This window comes from Episyrphus balteatus, chromosome 2 (assembly GCF_945859705.1).
Source record: "Episyrphus balteatus chromosome 2, idEpiBalt1.1, whole genome shotgun sequence".
NCBI classification, from domain to species: Eukaryota; Metazoa; Arthropoda; class Insecta; order Diptera; family Syrphidae; genus Episyrphus; species Episyrphus balteatus.
In genome coordinates, this window is record NC_079135.1 from 50,056,352 (window position 1) to 50,069,128 (window position 12,777).

A 12,777-nucleotide genomic window follows, 5' to 3' on the forward strand; every position below is an offset into this window, starting at 1 on the left:
AGAAGAAATGTTGTATAAAACGACAACAGAAATAGCGTGTAGACGCCTTTTCTTAAAAAAAAAAAATCCTAAAAACCCACTTTTTTCCAGCACCTAGAGTTGTATTTAATTAGGCTTAATATTTTAATTAAGATTTCAAATCTTATCGCTTCTTTTTGTGATTTGTTATCACCAAAACAAATTACAATGAAAGCCAGCCGTTTTGATACACTTGAAGATAAAATAATAAAATAAGTCGCATCAATGATAAATCATATTTTAACAGATATTGAAAATTCATAGAAAAATAATCTATCAAATTATATTTTAGTTTTAAACTTTTGGTCAATCATAAATAGAGACGTAACAAGGTTATTGATTTGAGTAGGAAGAAAAATCTAATATATTTGGTAAGTAGGTAGAATAGGTCATGAACAATTTTTGCTTGTGATATAGGCATATAGAGTTGAGGATTAATGAAAAAAACGGAACTCGAGATAACAATCAAACATGACATAACGATGATAGAGAATGCGAATGGGTCCTTCAATTATGTGGGACCCATTCTCTTCAATCGAAACCACTTAAGCTATGTCATTCAAACTTGATAGTTTTATGAGTTTCTGGAGATTTTTTTCTCAAAACTAGTACATAGCTACCTACTTGAATTTGTTTTATAAAAATCGTAGGAGCCGTGTTTGAGAAAGTTAAACTTTCCCATAATTGTTATATGGCAGGTACTGTTATTTTTGGTCCAAAAAAATTAATTACAAAAAACCCTCTCTAGATGATCCAAAAACTGCTACATATCAGGTTTGAAGTAGATTGGCTAATCTGTTTAGGCTGTAGCTCTTAATACTGACCGACAGACATCCTGAAGGAATGACAGACAGACAGACTTTCAAGATTCAAGATCCACTTTTTTCGCATTCTCTATCATCATACTGTCATGATTTATTGTCATCTCAACTTTTATTTTGAACGAATTCATAACTTGATAATTGTAAGCAAGTATATGTCACGATTGATCGACTGAACAAGATTAGACCGTTGGTACACTCCATTATATCGACTGTGTAAAATGAAGACGAAGCAACTTTGGTTGTTGTGAAAAGATCCGATAAGGTTCATGGAATGATGTAACAATGGGTTCATTCGAGTTATAAATAAATTTAATACGGTAATCGGATGACAAATAAACATTTCTGGAACTGGTGATAGTAATTTGTAAAAGATAGAGTTAAAAGAGGGTAAGTTATCGGTTATTAAATAAGCATAAGTTATGATAAATCTCTTGATGGGCAAGTAAGTAACGTGAGTCGTATTGTTTTTGTATCAGAAGTGCTAATTTCTGAATGATAAAAGTATTTTGACAATGTTGGTAGAGTATGGAAAAACATTGGACATATTTCAAGGATGTATCAAACCCTTTAACTTGTTTAATGTCCAATTTGTGAAAAAGTTGACAAAACAGCAGAACTAAACATTTATGCATCATATAATTTCGGTGTGTCTATTCAAAAAACTATCGGTGCAAAACAAAAATTAACAAATAAAAAAAAAAAATACACATAACTAACACTGCAAAAATTTGCAGAGATTGAACAGAAAATGAAAAACTATCTTCGAAAATTACAGACAAATTTTGAGGCGATTCAATAAATATCTTTTAAATGCATACTGCACGGCACTACTTAGAATTAATAGAAATAAAGGAAAGATTTTATTTTTTGTTGGTACTTAAAAAAAAAAATCGGTTTTCTAAAGAACAATTTGCAAGGAGATCATAATTTTAGATCCTCAACCGTAAGAAATATAGCGTATAGGTATATCTCATAAAAACAAATTTAAAAGATTGAATTTAGCAAAAAAAACATGTTACTATGCTTCTTTTCTTCTGAAAGAGATATTAATTTTGCTAGTGGGTATTGTAGATCAAATACACACGAGTACAAAAAATTTGTTTGGTTGAATTGAGAGTACTTTTTTTTTGAAAATGACAACGAGTGTAAATGACAACGAGTGTAAGGACCGTGCATCAAACATCATTTGAATCTCTGGTAGAGACAACAATCTTAGGAAAAACTACATTTAGTCGCATTTCCTTATCGTCATTCGACCCCTGATCATTGCGCTTGAACTCCAAAGAATTTCATAGAGTTTGACTTCAGACAAAGAAAGTGATGGTAAGCCTCTTGTTTGTTGAATTCGAATTTAGTATTGCGAGATACTCTTTCCCAAAACTATTCACTTGATGTGGAATTCGAACTTATTATTATTATTTTCTCAAGTCCAAATTTGCGTAGTTGGTTTCTGCTATAAATCCATGTCTCACGACGATGATGATGCTCTTTAATCGTCAAACAAAACTGATATGATTCCACTGCTTATATCTTAAAGAAACCTAAGATTATTTAAAAGAAAACTTTAAAAATTTTAAAAGATATTTTTTTCAGGTTTTCATTATTAAATATATTTAACTACGCTTCAATGTTAAACGACGAATTATGTGCTTTCGCATTAACTTTACTTAAGATTTGATTCAAACCTCGACCTGGTCCACATTCAAAGGTTCTAGGAAAATCTATGCCTTGTGGTCGTCCATAGATCATGTGTAACACTTGTTCCCATTTAACAGGTTTTATTATCTAAAAAATAAATATTTATTTTAAGAAAATATTTTTTGAACTACTGACAAAACTAACCTGCTTAGGAAGTTGTTTTAAAATATGTTCTGCATTTCTATAAGTCTTTCCATCGACATTTGAGTAAACTTTTATCATAGGATCATTCAATTCTATCGATCGCAAAGCCTTGGCAAACGGTTGAACAGCCGATTCCATGAGAGGTGTATGAAATGCTCCACTCACAGCAATACGCTTCATTCGTCGTATTTTAAAGTTCTTTGTATTCTTTTCCAGATACTCAAGAGCTTCAATATTGCCAGCTATAACTTTGCAATGTGGATAGAGGTAGTTGGCGATACTACAAGTTGGATTTTCTATTCCCTTTTCCAAACACCATTGTTTTGCTTGATTACAAGCTTCATTGATTTCAGAATCTGGCCCAAATATCACCATGCTCATTCCACTTTTAACTTGATCACAAGCAGCTTGCATAGCTATTGCACGAACTTGTACAAGTTTCAGAGCCTTATCGAATGGTATAGCGCCGGCAAAAACTAATGCAGTTATTTCACCTAAACTAAAGCCAGCTGTTCCCATGCAGTTTTCTATGGCTTTGGGGCGTTCTTCGCGAAGTTGTTCGAGAGCTGCCAACGATGTGATCATAACAGCTGGTTGAGCGAACTCGGTCGAGTCTAGCTTTTCTTTGGGACCTTCTAGACAGACTTTGAGAATGTCATATTTTAAAACTTCATTTGCCAATTGAAATATAGATCGTGCTTCTGGGAAACGGAGTAGGTCTTTTCCCATGCCAACGTATTGTGCTCCTTGTCCAGGAAAGAGAACAATTGATGCGTCTTTTGGTTGCATTCCCGAAGGTTGTGGTGCTTCTGATTCATTTTGATTTTTACAAGATAATATCAAGTGACGACAGTTTTGGGTAGTTCTTTGGCATTTTAAACTTAATATTGAAGCAAATTTTGTTCGTAGCATTTTTAAATAATTATAATTTATTTACGTAAAATTAAAAATAAAGAATGAACAAAATACATGCCTGCACCAGGCCGGTGTAGAAAAAATAAATGTCAAATTATAGGCGTGTTCATTGTTCAACTCTCGAAACTGTCAGTCGGGAAAATTGAGTAGTGTTCAGTGAGGCTTGAGTGCTCGGAAAACAGTTCTTTTTGTCCATGGCATAAGGAGACGATGTACTATCAGAGATGCTATTTTTTATTACGCCCTGGATAAATTGGCCAAAAAAAGAAACGCAGTCAGAGCTAAAACGCGAAACAGATTGAATCAGCACAGGCAACATCACCAGCAACAGTCACGTCTATTGTTTTAGAACCAACCTATTTCAATCGTTCAACGCAGAACAGACAAGCACCAGTAACGTTAACATCGTCGTTTGGCCAAATCCTAATGTACTTTTCAGGAGTCGATTTTAGCCATACAAATGTCGCACAGCTAGCCTATTTTCACTAGAGGCCAAATGAGATAATTTCGCAAATTATCACATTTCGAATGTCAAATCGTATGGAAAAAAAATTAATTTGAAATTTGAACTGACCTAATTTGCGAAATTATCTCATTCACGCTCTATTGAAATTAGGCTATGTCGACTTCATACGATTCTTCTATGGCTCACGTTTTTCGTGTTGTTTTCTTTGACTTTTCTACAAGTTTTCATCCGTCGAGTGCGGTTGCGAGCGAAAAGTCGGCATTAAACGGTCCTTAATTGCAACTATAATTTAGGTCATTATTCTAGTATGAAAAACACGCTTAAGTTAAGCTACTTTTTTTCATTTTCTTCAATTGTATGATATGATAAGAAATATCTTCTTGGAAATAGTGTTGTCTTAAACAAAAAAAATTAACTCCTCCGGAATCTGAACCAAGTCTGATTGAACACACCTACAAAAAAACTGACGTGAAAATATATTTTGGCATCACTTGATTGTCATGAGAGAAAATTTAACTATCATGATATTTTTTCAATGACAGAAAAAATAATACGCATGGTTTATTTGGGAAACGTAAACAAACAAAAATAATGGTCCGTGTTAAAAGCAGGTGAACAATAACAAAAATATGTTGAAATAATTCCTTAATTTATTATTTAACTTAGATATATTGTAGTACAAATACTACCGCATGAATCCTGCACAGGAAATGTTTCATTCAATGACGGCATCTTGACCAAAAGCTTCCTCAAATACATTAAACAATATTATGGTGATTTTGGAGTTGGTTCGGTTGAAAATGGATTTCGTATTAAATATTGCAATGATAAAACAAAAATTGCAATAATTCGTTGCAGACACAAACCGCATAGGTTTGTAGCAAGTATTTTGCCTTTAATCACTGTGGTATGTATTTTTCATAGACTTCTTCACAAGCTTGAATAATAGCTGTTATACATTTTTGATTTTAGATTGGTGACTATCGAGCCAAGTACCGAACTCTTTATACTGGAGCAACAATTATGCAATGCAATAAGTTTATTGTCAATCATCAAAAAGCATTTTTAGATCGAATGGTTGGACGTATTGCATCGGCTAAGGAGCGTAATGATTTAATTAAAAATGTTCTCGAATTTGAACTTGCTTAGATGCCTCTATGATAAGGTTTTTTTTATTTTTTTAATAATTGTACCTACTACATTATATTTAAATATTTATAATAAAGTAATTAAGTTTTTAATGATTATGAATGAATTTTTGAATAAGCTTGTACCTACAAATTATTATTTTATAGTGGAAATTAATTAAAAGTTATTTTTTTGGAAATAATTAAGAGTTAATCATTTATCTACCCTTAACATAAATTTGAGTCTCCACTGCTCTTCACTAGAATAGTAAAAAAGATTTTGGAAAATATAAAAGCAATAAGCTTTTAAATTTGAATCTACTTACTTCTTCACGTACTTTTTTTAATCACCAAAATTGTATGCACAAAAACAAAACACAAAAATGTTTGTGGAGCATTCCATGAAAAATGGTAACGTGGTGAAGTTAATGTCGCATACGTTACGCAACATATGTATCTAATTTATGGTAACTATATTTGTTAAATTGCGACTTGTGGACGCTTCATTACATAAAAGGGATAATATAAACTTATTTCTAAGTGTTCAAATCGGCACTTAAAATCTATTTCAAACACTAAAAAACATGCAAAAATTTCATATACGTTACAATGGTAAGCTCCTTGTGTATTTTTATAGAAAGCTACGAATAACTAATCTTAATATGTAAATATTAAAATCATTCAAAAGATGGTCGCAAATAATAAACTACTAGTTCTATAAATTAGTAAGTGAGAACAAAATTTAAACACTTGAAGATGGCCATACCCTCAACATTGGCATCCTACCGCAATATGCGTCAATATTTACTGCAGAAGCTTTCGCTATACTGCAAGCAACCAAATCCATTACCAACTCGAGCAACAAATATGTAATATGCTCTGATAGCATATCAGTCCTGAAAGGGATACAAAACCCAAACAACAACTCAGACCTTATTTCCGCTATAAGGAATAAGTTAGTAATGAAGCCAGAGAAAATTAAACTGATTTGGACTCCAGGCCATACTAATATACATGGAAACGAAGAAGCTGATAAAGTTGCAACTTCTACCAACAAAGCACCAGTGTATACCTTCAATACATTCACCAAAAATGACCTGAAGAAGTTTATACGTAACACCCTGACGAGGAAACTGGAAAGCGAATGGAGTCTCTACCATCACCATTACAAAAAAGTAAACGAGCATAAAATCCAACCTCAATACCCCACCAACGTATCAAAACAAAAAATTTCAAACTTCATTCGCTTAAGACTTGGTCACACTTCACTAACTCACAAACATCTCCTGAGCAAAAACAATCCACCTATATGCACCACTTGTAACACAACAATGAGTCTAATAGCGTTTTCGTTTGGGAATTCTTAGAAGCGTCCGGGACTGTCCGATCCGGAATGCCAAACGATCGGAGCTGGATACTTTTTTTTGATTCTGAAGTTTGGGTTTCTTTGTATTTGTGAAACATCAAATGCGAACGTCTGATGAAAGTTTTGTTTTGTTTATTTTTTTTTATTATCATTAAGTTATCTATTTTTGTTTTGTTTTCTTCACATTATTTTAATATAGTTTAAAGTTTGTGCATAGTTAAAAATCTTAAAATTGGGAAATGAACAACAAAGAATGACATTTCATTACTTGGACGTCTTAAGTGTGAACATGTGTGCGTGATTCTGGTTTTGATTCTGCCTCAAAATTCGGAATCGATTTTCTCTTCTTTTCAGAATTAGAACTGTCATTGAGTGCCAAACGATCAGTTTCAGAATCGTTCGGGAGAATTCCGGACAGTCCCGGACGACCAAACGAAAACGCTATAACACACCTTCTCGAAAACTGCCAATCATCAAAACCTTTTCTTTTATCAATTTTCAAAAACACATCAATCTATGACGTATTAAAAAATCCAACTTCCTTAAATATTGAAAATGTAAATAATTTCCTTACTGGACTTAATTTAAATATCTAAATTTAAAATTCAAGCAGAGCTAATAGTCTTCGCAGCTAGGCTCTCTCTTTTTTTATATATTACTTTTAGACCGAGAACTGGGAGCAGATTTTTTGAGTGAGAGGTAACAAAAATCTTCAATTAAGTTTAATCGCGTTTTTGGGTTAATCTGTCGGGTGTTTGGGCGCGGTTAAAACGTCTGTCATGGGTGTTTTTGTAATCAGGGCGACGAGGGCGTCAGGTTCCAATTGTTTCCAGGTGGTTACCCTCACTAAATCAATTTTCAGAAAAAATGTACTTTTGATGCACTTTTTCTCAGCAAAGGCGCAGACACATGCTGGCAGACGTTCGTTTTCGTCATCACCATGAATGGGACCTACATATTCTAATATTAATATGAATCGGTTACCTCTCACGCAAAAAATCTGCTCCCGGCTCTTAGACTATTTGTAATTTAATTTCTAGATAATAAATTATAATAATAATAATAATAAACATATTTAAATTTGTATTAAAAAAAATGTTACTCATACGTCATAGTGACCAACTTTTACAGAGTTGAAATGAGAGTTACATTATCTTTTCTGCGTGACCTTTCTTGAATAATATATATTTACTTTCTTCGTTGGCTACAGGTGCTTCTTTTATAACTACCAATCACAACAAAATCATAACTTAAAAAAAAGAGCCAATTTCTTCTATTTTGAAATTATGCTGCCACAAAAAGTACTGAGATGTAATCAATCAATCAATTAAATTTTGATTGCTCTTTTGACAATTTTTCTTTTAATTAACGATTTTTCAGGTTATTTGAAAAATTTCTAAGGCCATGTGTGGATTGCGTTAAATAGTTAGCCCCGTGTAAAATTTTTGACACTATTGAGGTGAATAAAAAATTTTCACCTGTTAAAAATTTAATTGGCTCTGGGACCTGGTTAAATTTAGGTTAAATTTTTTTTTGCAGATGGTTTTGTTTTGCTTTTTTTATCAAAAAGGAGTATTATGCCAGAAAAGGGGCAGAGAAAAATAATAAACAGTAAGCCATACAGCTGAAATTTTTTTATTCACCTCAATAGCATCAAAAATTATACACGGGGTTAACTATTTAACGCAATTCACAGACGGCCTGAGTAAACAATCAAAATTTTATTGATTAGAGAATGTCTATTTTTAAAAAATTTCTTTTGCATAAGATACTACCAAGCTATAATTATAAGATCCTATCAGAAGTACTCTAAAATATTTGAAGAAAATTCAGTGAAAATGGGCGTTTACCACACCCCTGGCTAAAATTCTCAAATTTTAAATTTTTTCCTTTGTATACTAGCTCTACCATTCTATCAAGTTTGAAGATTCTACTTGGGAGGTAACCACGCCCGCCGAACCGAAAATCTAAAATATTCGATTTTTTCCTTTAAATGCACCACAGTGATACTGTGCCAAATTACAAGTTTCTACGATAATGGAGAGTTCTCCATAATTTTGATGATTTGTCAGTGAGTCAGTCAGGAAATCAGTTATGGTTTTTGAATTTTTGAAGACCTATCTTCGAAACTACTCATCGCAAATAGCTGAAATCTTGTGAGGAGTTTGTTTTTGCTCAGCTCAACAAATGAAGCGAGTTTGAAATTTCTAGAATCTATGGTATATGTAGAAGCTGTTGGGGGTTGAAAAATGGCCTCAGTTGCTTCCTGTAAATAAGGGTGTAGTGCCAAAGTTGCTAGAGAACTTGGCTGGGAACTACCGTGCACCTTGATTATATGTATTTATTTGTACAACATTTGACTAAGAATAGAGAAAATAAAGAGCTACATTTTATATTAAAGAAAAATAACTGTACAATTGAATAATCAGCCCTATCGAGGTATCCGTTCGGAGAAAGTTCCGAAACGATCGGAACTTACATTTCTTTCAAGGTATCCACTTCTTAACAAAATAAAATAAAGTATACAATCGCATTCATTTGACACATGTGTCAGCGTGATTTATTCAATAAATAAAAATCCTTGTGATGCTCAAGTCTTCTTAATTTCAACCAACCTCTCTTGCTGAGGCTTTGTCGCTGTTTTTTTTTATTATTCTACACTAAAAAATCAAAATTATATTTATGTACATTTTTATATTTTTTTTTCTGTGAAATTCAACTTTTCTGAAAATATTCTCCAAATATTTTGTATCGGAGAATTTCCGATGAAATTCAAAGCACAACTGTCAAAAAGTCTTTGCTGAAAACACAGTAATGCGTTGATGCGCCATCGCCATGTTTCATCGGAAGATTCTCCGATATGTCAATCGGAACGGATACCTCGATAGAAAATTCTCCGATTTCGAACAAATCGGAAAAAAAATTTCTCCGAACGGATACCTCGATAGGGCTGAATATCTTTCAATGAATTTCGACCGATTAGTGTAAAATTTTTATTTGAAATCGAATGAAATACTGTTAAATTTATTGTTTAAAAAAATTTTCTGATTGCAAAAACTGGCCCTTTTCTACCTAAGTTTTGATAATGAAATGTAAGGTTTTACATTTTGTCCTGTTGAACTTTCAAAAAATTAACCGAACATAAGATATATTGGAGGGCAGAATTTTTAAGTTCACAGCAATTTCTAAGTCTGAAAATAAAATACTGGGAATTTTTTTTTTTTTTTTATAATAATAATATGTATATATACACAGTACGAGCTTTAGGAAAAGAGGAAGGGATGTAAAAGGAGATACCGATGCACATTGGTTTTAAAGTTCTGAACATTAAAATGGGAGGGAAAGACAGAGGCGGGTAATGCATTCCACATTCTAGTAGTACGACTAAAGAAAGAATCTCTGTATTTGACGGTACGTCCGAAGTTGGGCTCAAGTGTAAACTGATGGGCATTCCTTGAAGTACGAGTATTACGGTTGAATTGTTTAAGGGGAGGAATGCAGCTAGCTATTTCATTAGAACATTTTTTAAAAAAGTACCTATAAAATAAGGACAGGCATGATACATTCCGGCGGTGCTCAAGAGGTGGGATTGTATCAGTAATGTACCTATCACCTATCATTTTAAAAGCTCTGTTTTGAATTCTATCCAAATAACTCAAGTGGGTCTTAGGGGCACCTTCCCAGATATGGGAATTATACTCGAGCTTTGGACGAATATATGCTTTATAGATTATAGCCAGATCAGAAGGGGTGAAATATTTCTTACATCTTCGGAGGAAACTTAAGCATTTCGCAGAGTTTTTGGCTACATTGAATATGTGCTCATTCCACAAAAGGTGGTTTGTAATGGACATACCTAGAATCGAAAGCTGATCAGTTTCCTCGATGCAAGTACCACTCATGGATAGTGGCAAAGGGGGAAGGTTTCGTTTTAAAGTAATAGTAAGCAGCATTGTGTTTTAGAAGCATTAAATTCTACGCGGTTTCTTATTCCCCATTGGACAATGCATTCGAGATCAGAATTTAATGAGCTTATCATATTTTACCGTTGGAGTTCCACATCCGAAGGACATGGGTGTGAATCTACAAACGAATATGAAAAGCTGAGGGTACTATCATCTGCGAAACAATTTAATGGATTAGAAGTTTCAGAGAGCAAATCATTAATGAAAATGAGAAAGAGAGTCGGAGACAAAACGGAGCCCTGGGGCGTTTATATTATGGGTTTCAGACTTGAATCCATCCAAAACGACTTGAATTGAACGGTTCGAAAGGTAATTTCTAATCCAACGAAGAAGAGATTCATCAATACCGAATGCAAGCATTTTCGATAAGAGAGCTTGATGCCAAACTCTATCAAATGCCTTTGAAATATCAAGCGCAACAATCTTACTTTCTCCAAAACGATGTAAAGATTTTTTCCACTGATCGGTGAGATAAACCATCAAATCACCAGTGGATCTATTGCTACGAAAGCCATACTGCCGGTCATTAAGAAGCTTCCGTTCTTCAAGCTATTTCTTAAGCTGGAAATTAATCAGCGTTTCCATGACCTTGGAAAGAAGGGACGTAAGTGCAATCGGACGATAGTTAGAGGGTGAAGAAGATTCGCCTTTTTTAGGGACAGGCTGGACAAATGCTGTTCTCCATCCACTCGGAAAGAGACCTGTAGAGTAGGACAGATGGAAAAGCTTACGCAGTGGTTTTGCCAGCGTAGAAGAACACCTCTTCAGAACTATGGGAGGGATACTATCCGGGCCAGCGGATTTGTGTATGTCAAGGTCTTTAAGAACTCTTGCCACTGCACGAGTACGAAAAAAGATAGGTCCCATAAAACTATTTACTCGCTCAAGTGAAGGGGGAGTCATGACACTTTCTGTTAACGTTGAATTGGCAGCGAACTGCCTGACGAGAAGGTTGGCTTTTTCAAGAGAACTAACAAAAGGAGTGTCATTGTAAACGAGCGTTGGAACCGAAGATGTTGTAAAGTTTCGAATATTTTTCACAAATGACCAAAAATTTTTACTACCTGTGGGACACTGTAGTATTTTTTGTCTTAATTTTTGCTCATGCAAAAATTTGATTCGTCGAATATGGGCGTTGCTGGCCTTTCTAGCTTGTTTAAATCTTATCCGATTTTCCTCAGTGGGGTTGGCTTTATAATAACGGAACATTACCTCTTTTTCCCTGATAACCTCTTTACAGCTCGAATCAAACCACGAATTCTCTTTTGGTTTGATTGTTTTAGCCCTATTCGGGATAAAATTTCTCATTCCGGAGAGAATTAAGTTTGTGATCATATCTGTACTGGAATCAACGTCACTATCGAGGAAACATAGCGACCAGTTAAAGTTTTTGAAAAAAGCGTTGAGAACCTCCCAGTTGGCTTTCTCATATTGCCAAACAGTTCTCTTAGGAGTTTTTTCTTTAACTGGATTTTTTTGACAAGAGAAATTCGCAGATATGACACAATGATCTGATGTGCCTAGAGGCGATAATACACTTACAGTGTATTTATCAGGGTCAGGAATGAATGTAAAATCCAACTATTGTATGTATACCTCCTATAAAATCGTTCCTATATTCCTGGATTTATTTTGATTGTCTTATCGAAATTTAAGTAAAATTTTGTGTAGATTTATATAAAATATAAGCATGAAATTAACTTATTTCACTCCTCTGAGCATGCGTTTTATGGTCTTCAGAGAAACTTAAAAGCTCCAATGTGTGGTCTATCTAAATGCGTCTCTGAAGGCAAAGTTTAATTTTTAAAAAATTAACCACTTTTCAACCCGCAAATTTTTTTGCACAGTACTTGCACAATTATAAAAAAAAAACTTGAAACATGGGAATAAAAAAAAAATAGTTCAAATTGGGGGTATCTCGAAATAAAAAAAAAATGTTGCGAACCATTATGAATTGTGATAATTCGAAAGAAGGAGTTTTTCACTGCTTCAGCCAGATTCATTAAACAACAATGAACTTTGTTCACAAGAGGTATATTTTAATTGCTCTACATTTCTCTTTGAAAAAAGTACAAAATAGTCCCATTACAAAAACTTTTAGTTCACAAGAAACAAGTGAAAGCATCAAATTATGGTAAAATGATCATTTATTTCATAAAGATAAAATTAAATGCTTGAAACGACTAATCGATATTATATATTTCATTTTATTATTATATTGTTTTTGTTTTTTTTTGTTTAACTAATTAGTGTT

At 33.5% G+C, this 12,777-nt stretch overlaps 2 protein-coding genes across 2 annotated transcripts; one reads left to right on the forward strand and one right to left on the reverse strand.

Annotated features, from left to right (window-relative positions):
- Positions 1-2,410: 2,410 nt before the first annotated feature.
- LOC129908386 (probable malonyl-CoA-acyl carrier protein transacylase, mitochondrial) lies at positions 2,411-3,696 on the reverse strand. The gene is made up of 2 exons (XM_055984843.1): positions 2,685-3,696; positions 2,411-2,627 (listed from the first exon to the last, which is right to left on the reverse strand). The coding sequence occupies exons 1-2, from the start codon at positions 3,594-3,596 to the stop codon at positions 2,460-2,462; spliced, it is 1,080 nt and encodes a 359-aa protein (XP_055840818.1). The 5' UTR covers positions 3,597-3,696; the 3' UTR covers positions 2,411-2,459.
- Positions 3,697-4,561: 865 nt separating this feature from the next.
- LOC129908388 (ribonuclease P/MRP protein subunit POP5) lies at positions 4,562-5,310 on the forward strand. The gene is made up of 3 exons (XM_055984844.1): positions 4,562-4,676; positions 4,732-4,972; positions 5,038-5,310. Exons 1-3 carry the CDS (start codon positions 4,657-4,659, stop codon positions 5,212-5,214), a joined length of 438 nt encoding a protein of 145 aa, XP_055840819.1. The 5' UTR covers positions 4,562-4,656; the 3' UTR covers positions 5,215-5,310.
- The last annotated feature ends 7,467 nt before the right edge of the window (positions 5,311-12,777 follow it).

Coding starts and splice junctions, on each gene's coding strand:
- LOC129908386 (XM_055984843.1), bottom strand. CDS start 3,596: ATGCTACGAACAAAATTTGCTTCAATATTAAGTTTAAAATGCCAAAGA. Junction 2,628..2,684: donor TAAAACAACTTCCTAAGCAG/GTTAGTTTTGTC, acceptor TTTATTTTTTAG/ATAATAAAACCTGTTAAATG.
- LOC129908388 (XM_055984844.1), top strand. CDS start 4,657: ATGGTCCGTGTTAAAAGCAG. Junction 4,677..4,731: donor ATGGTCCGTGTTAAAAGCAG/GTGAACAATAAC, acceptor TATTTAACTTAG/ATATATTGTAGTACAAATAC. Junction 4,973..5,037: donor TTTTGCCTTTAATCACTGTG/GTATGTATTTTT, acceptor TTTTGATTTTAG/ATTGGTGACTATCGAGCCAA.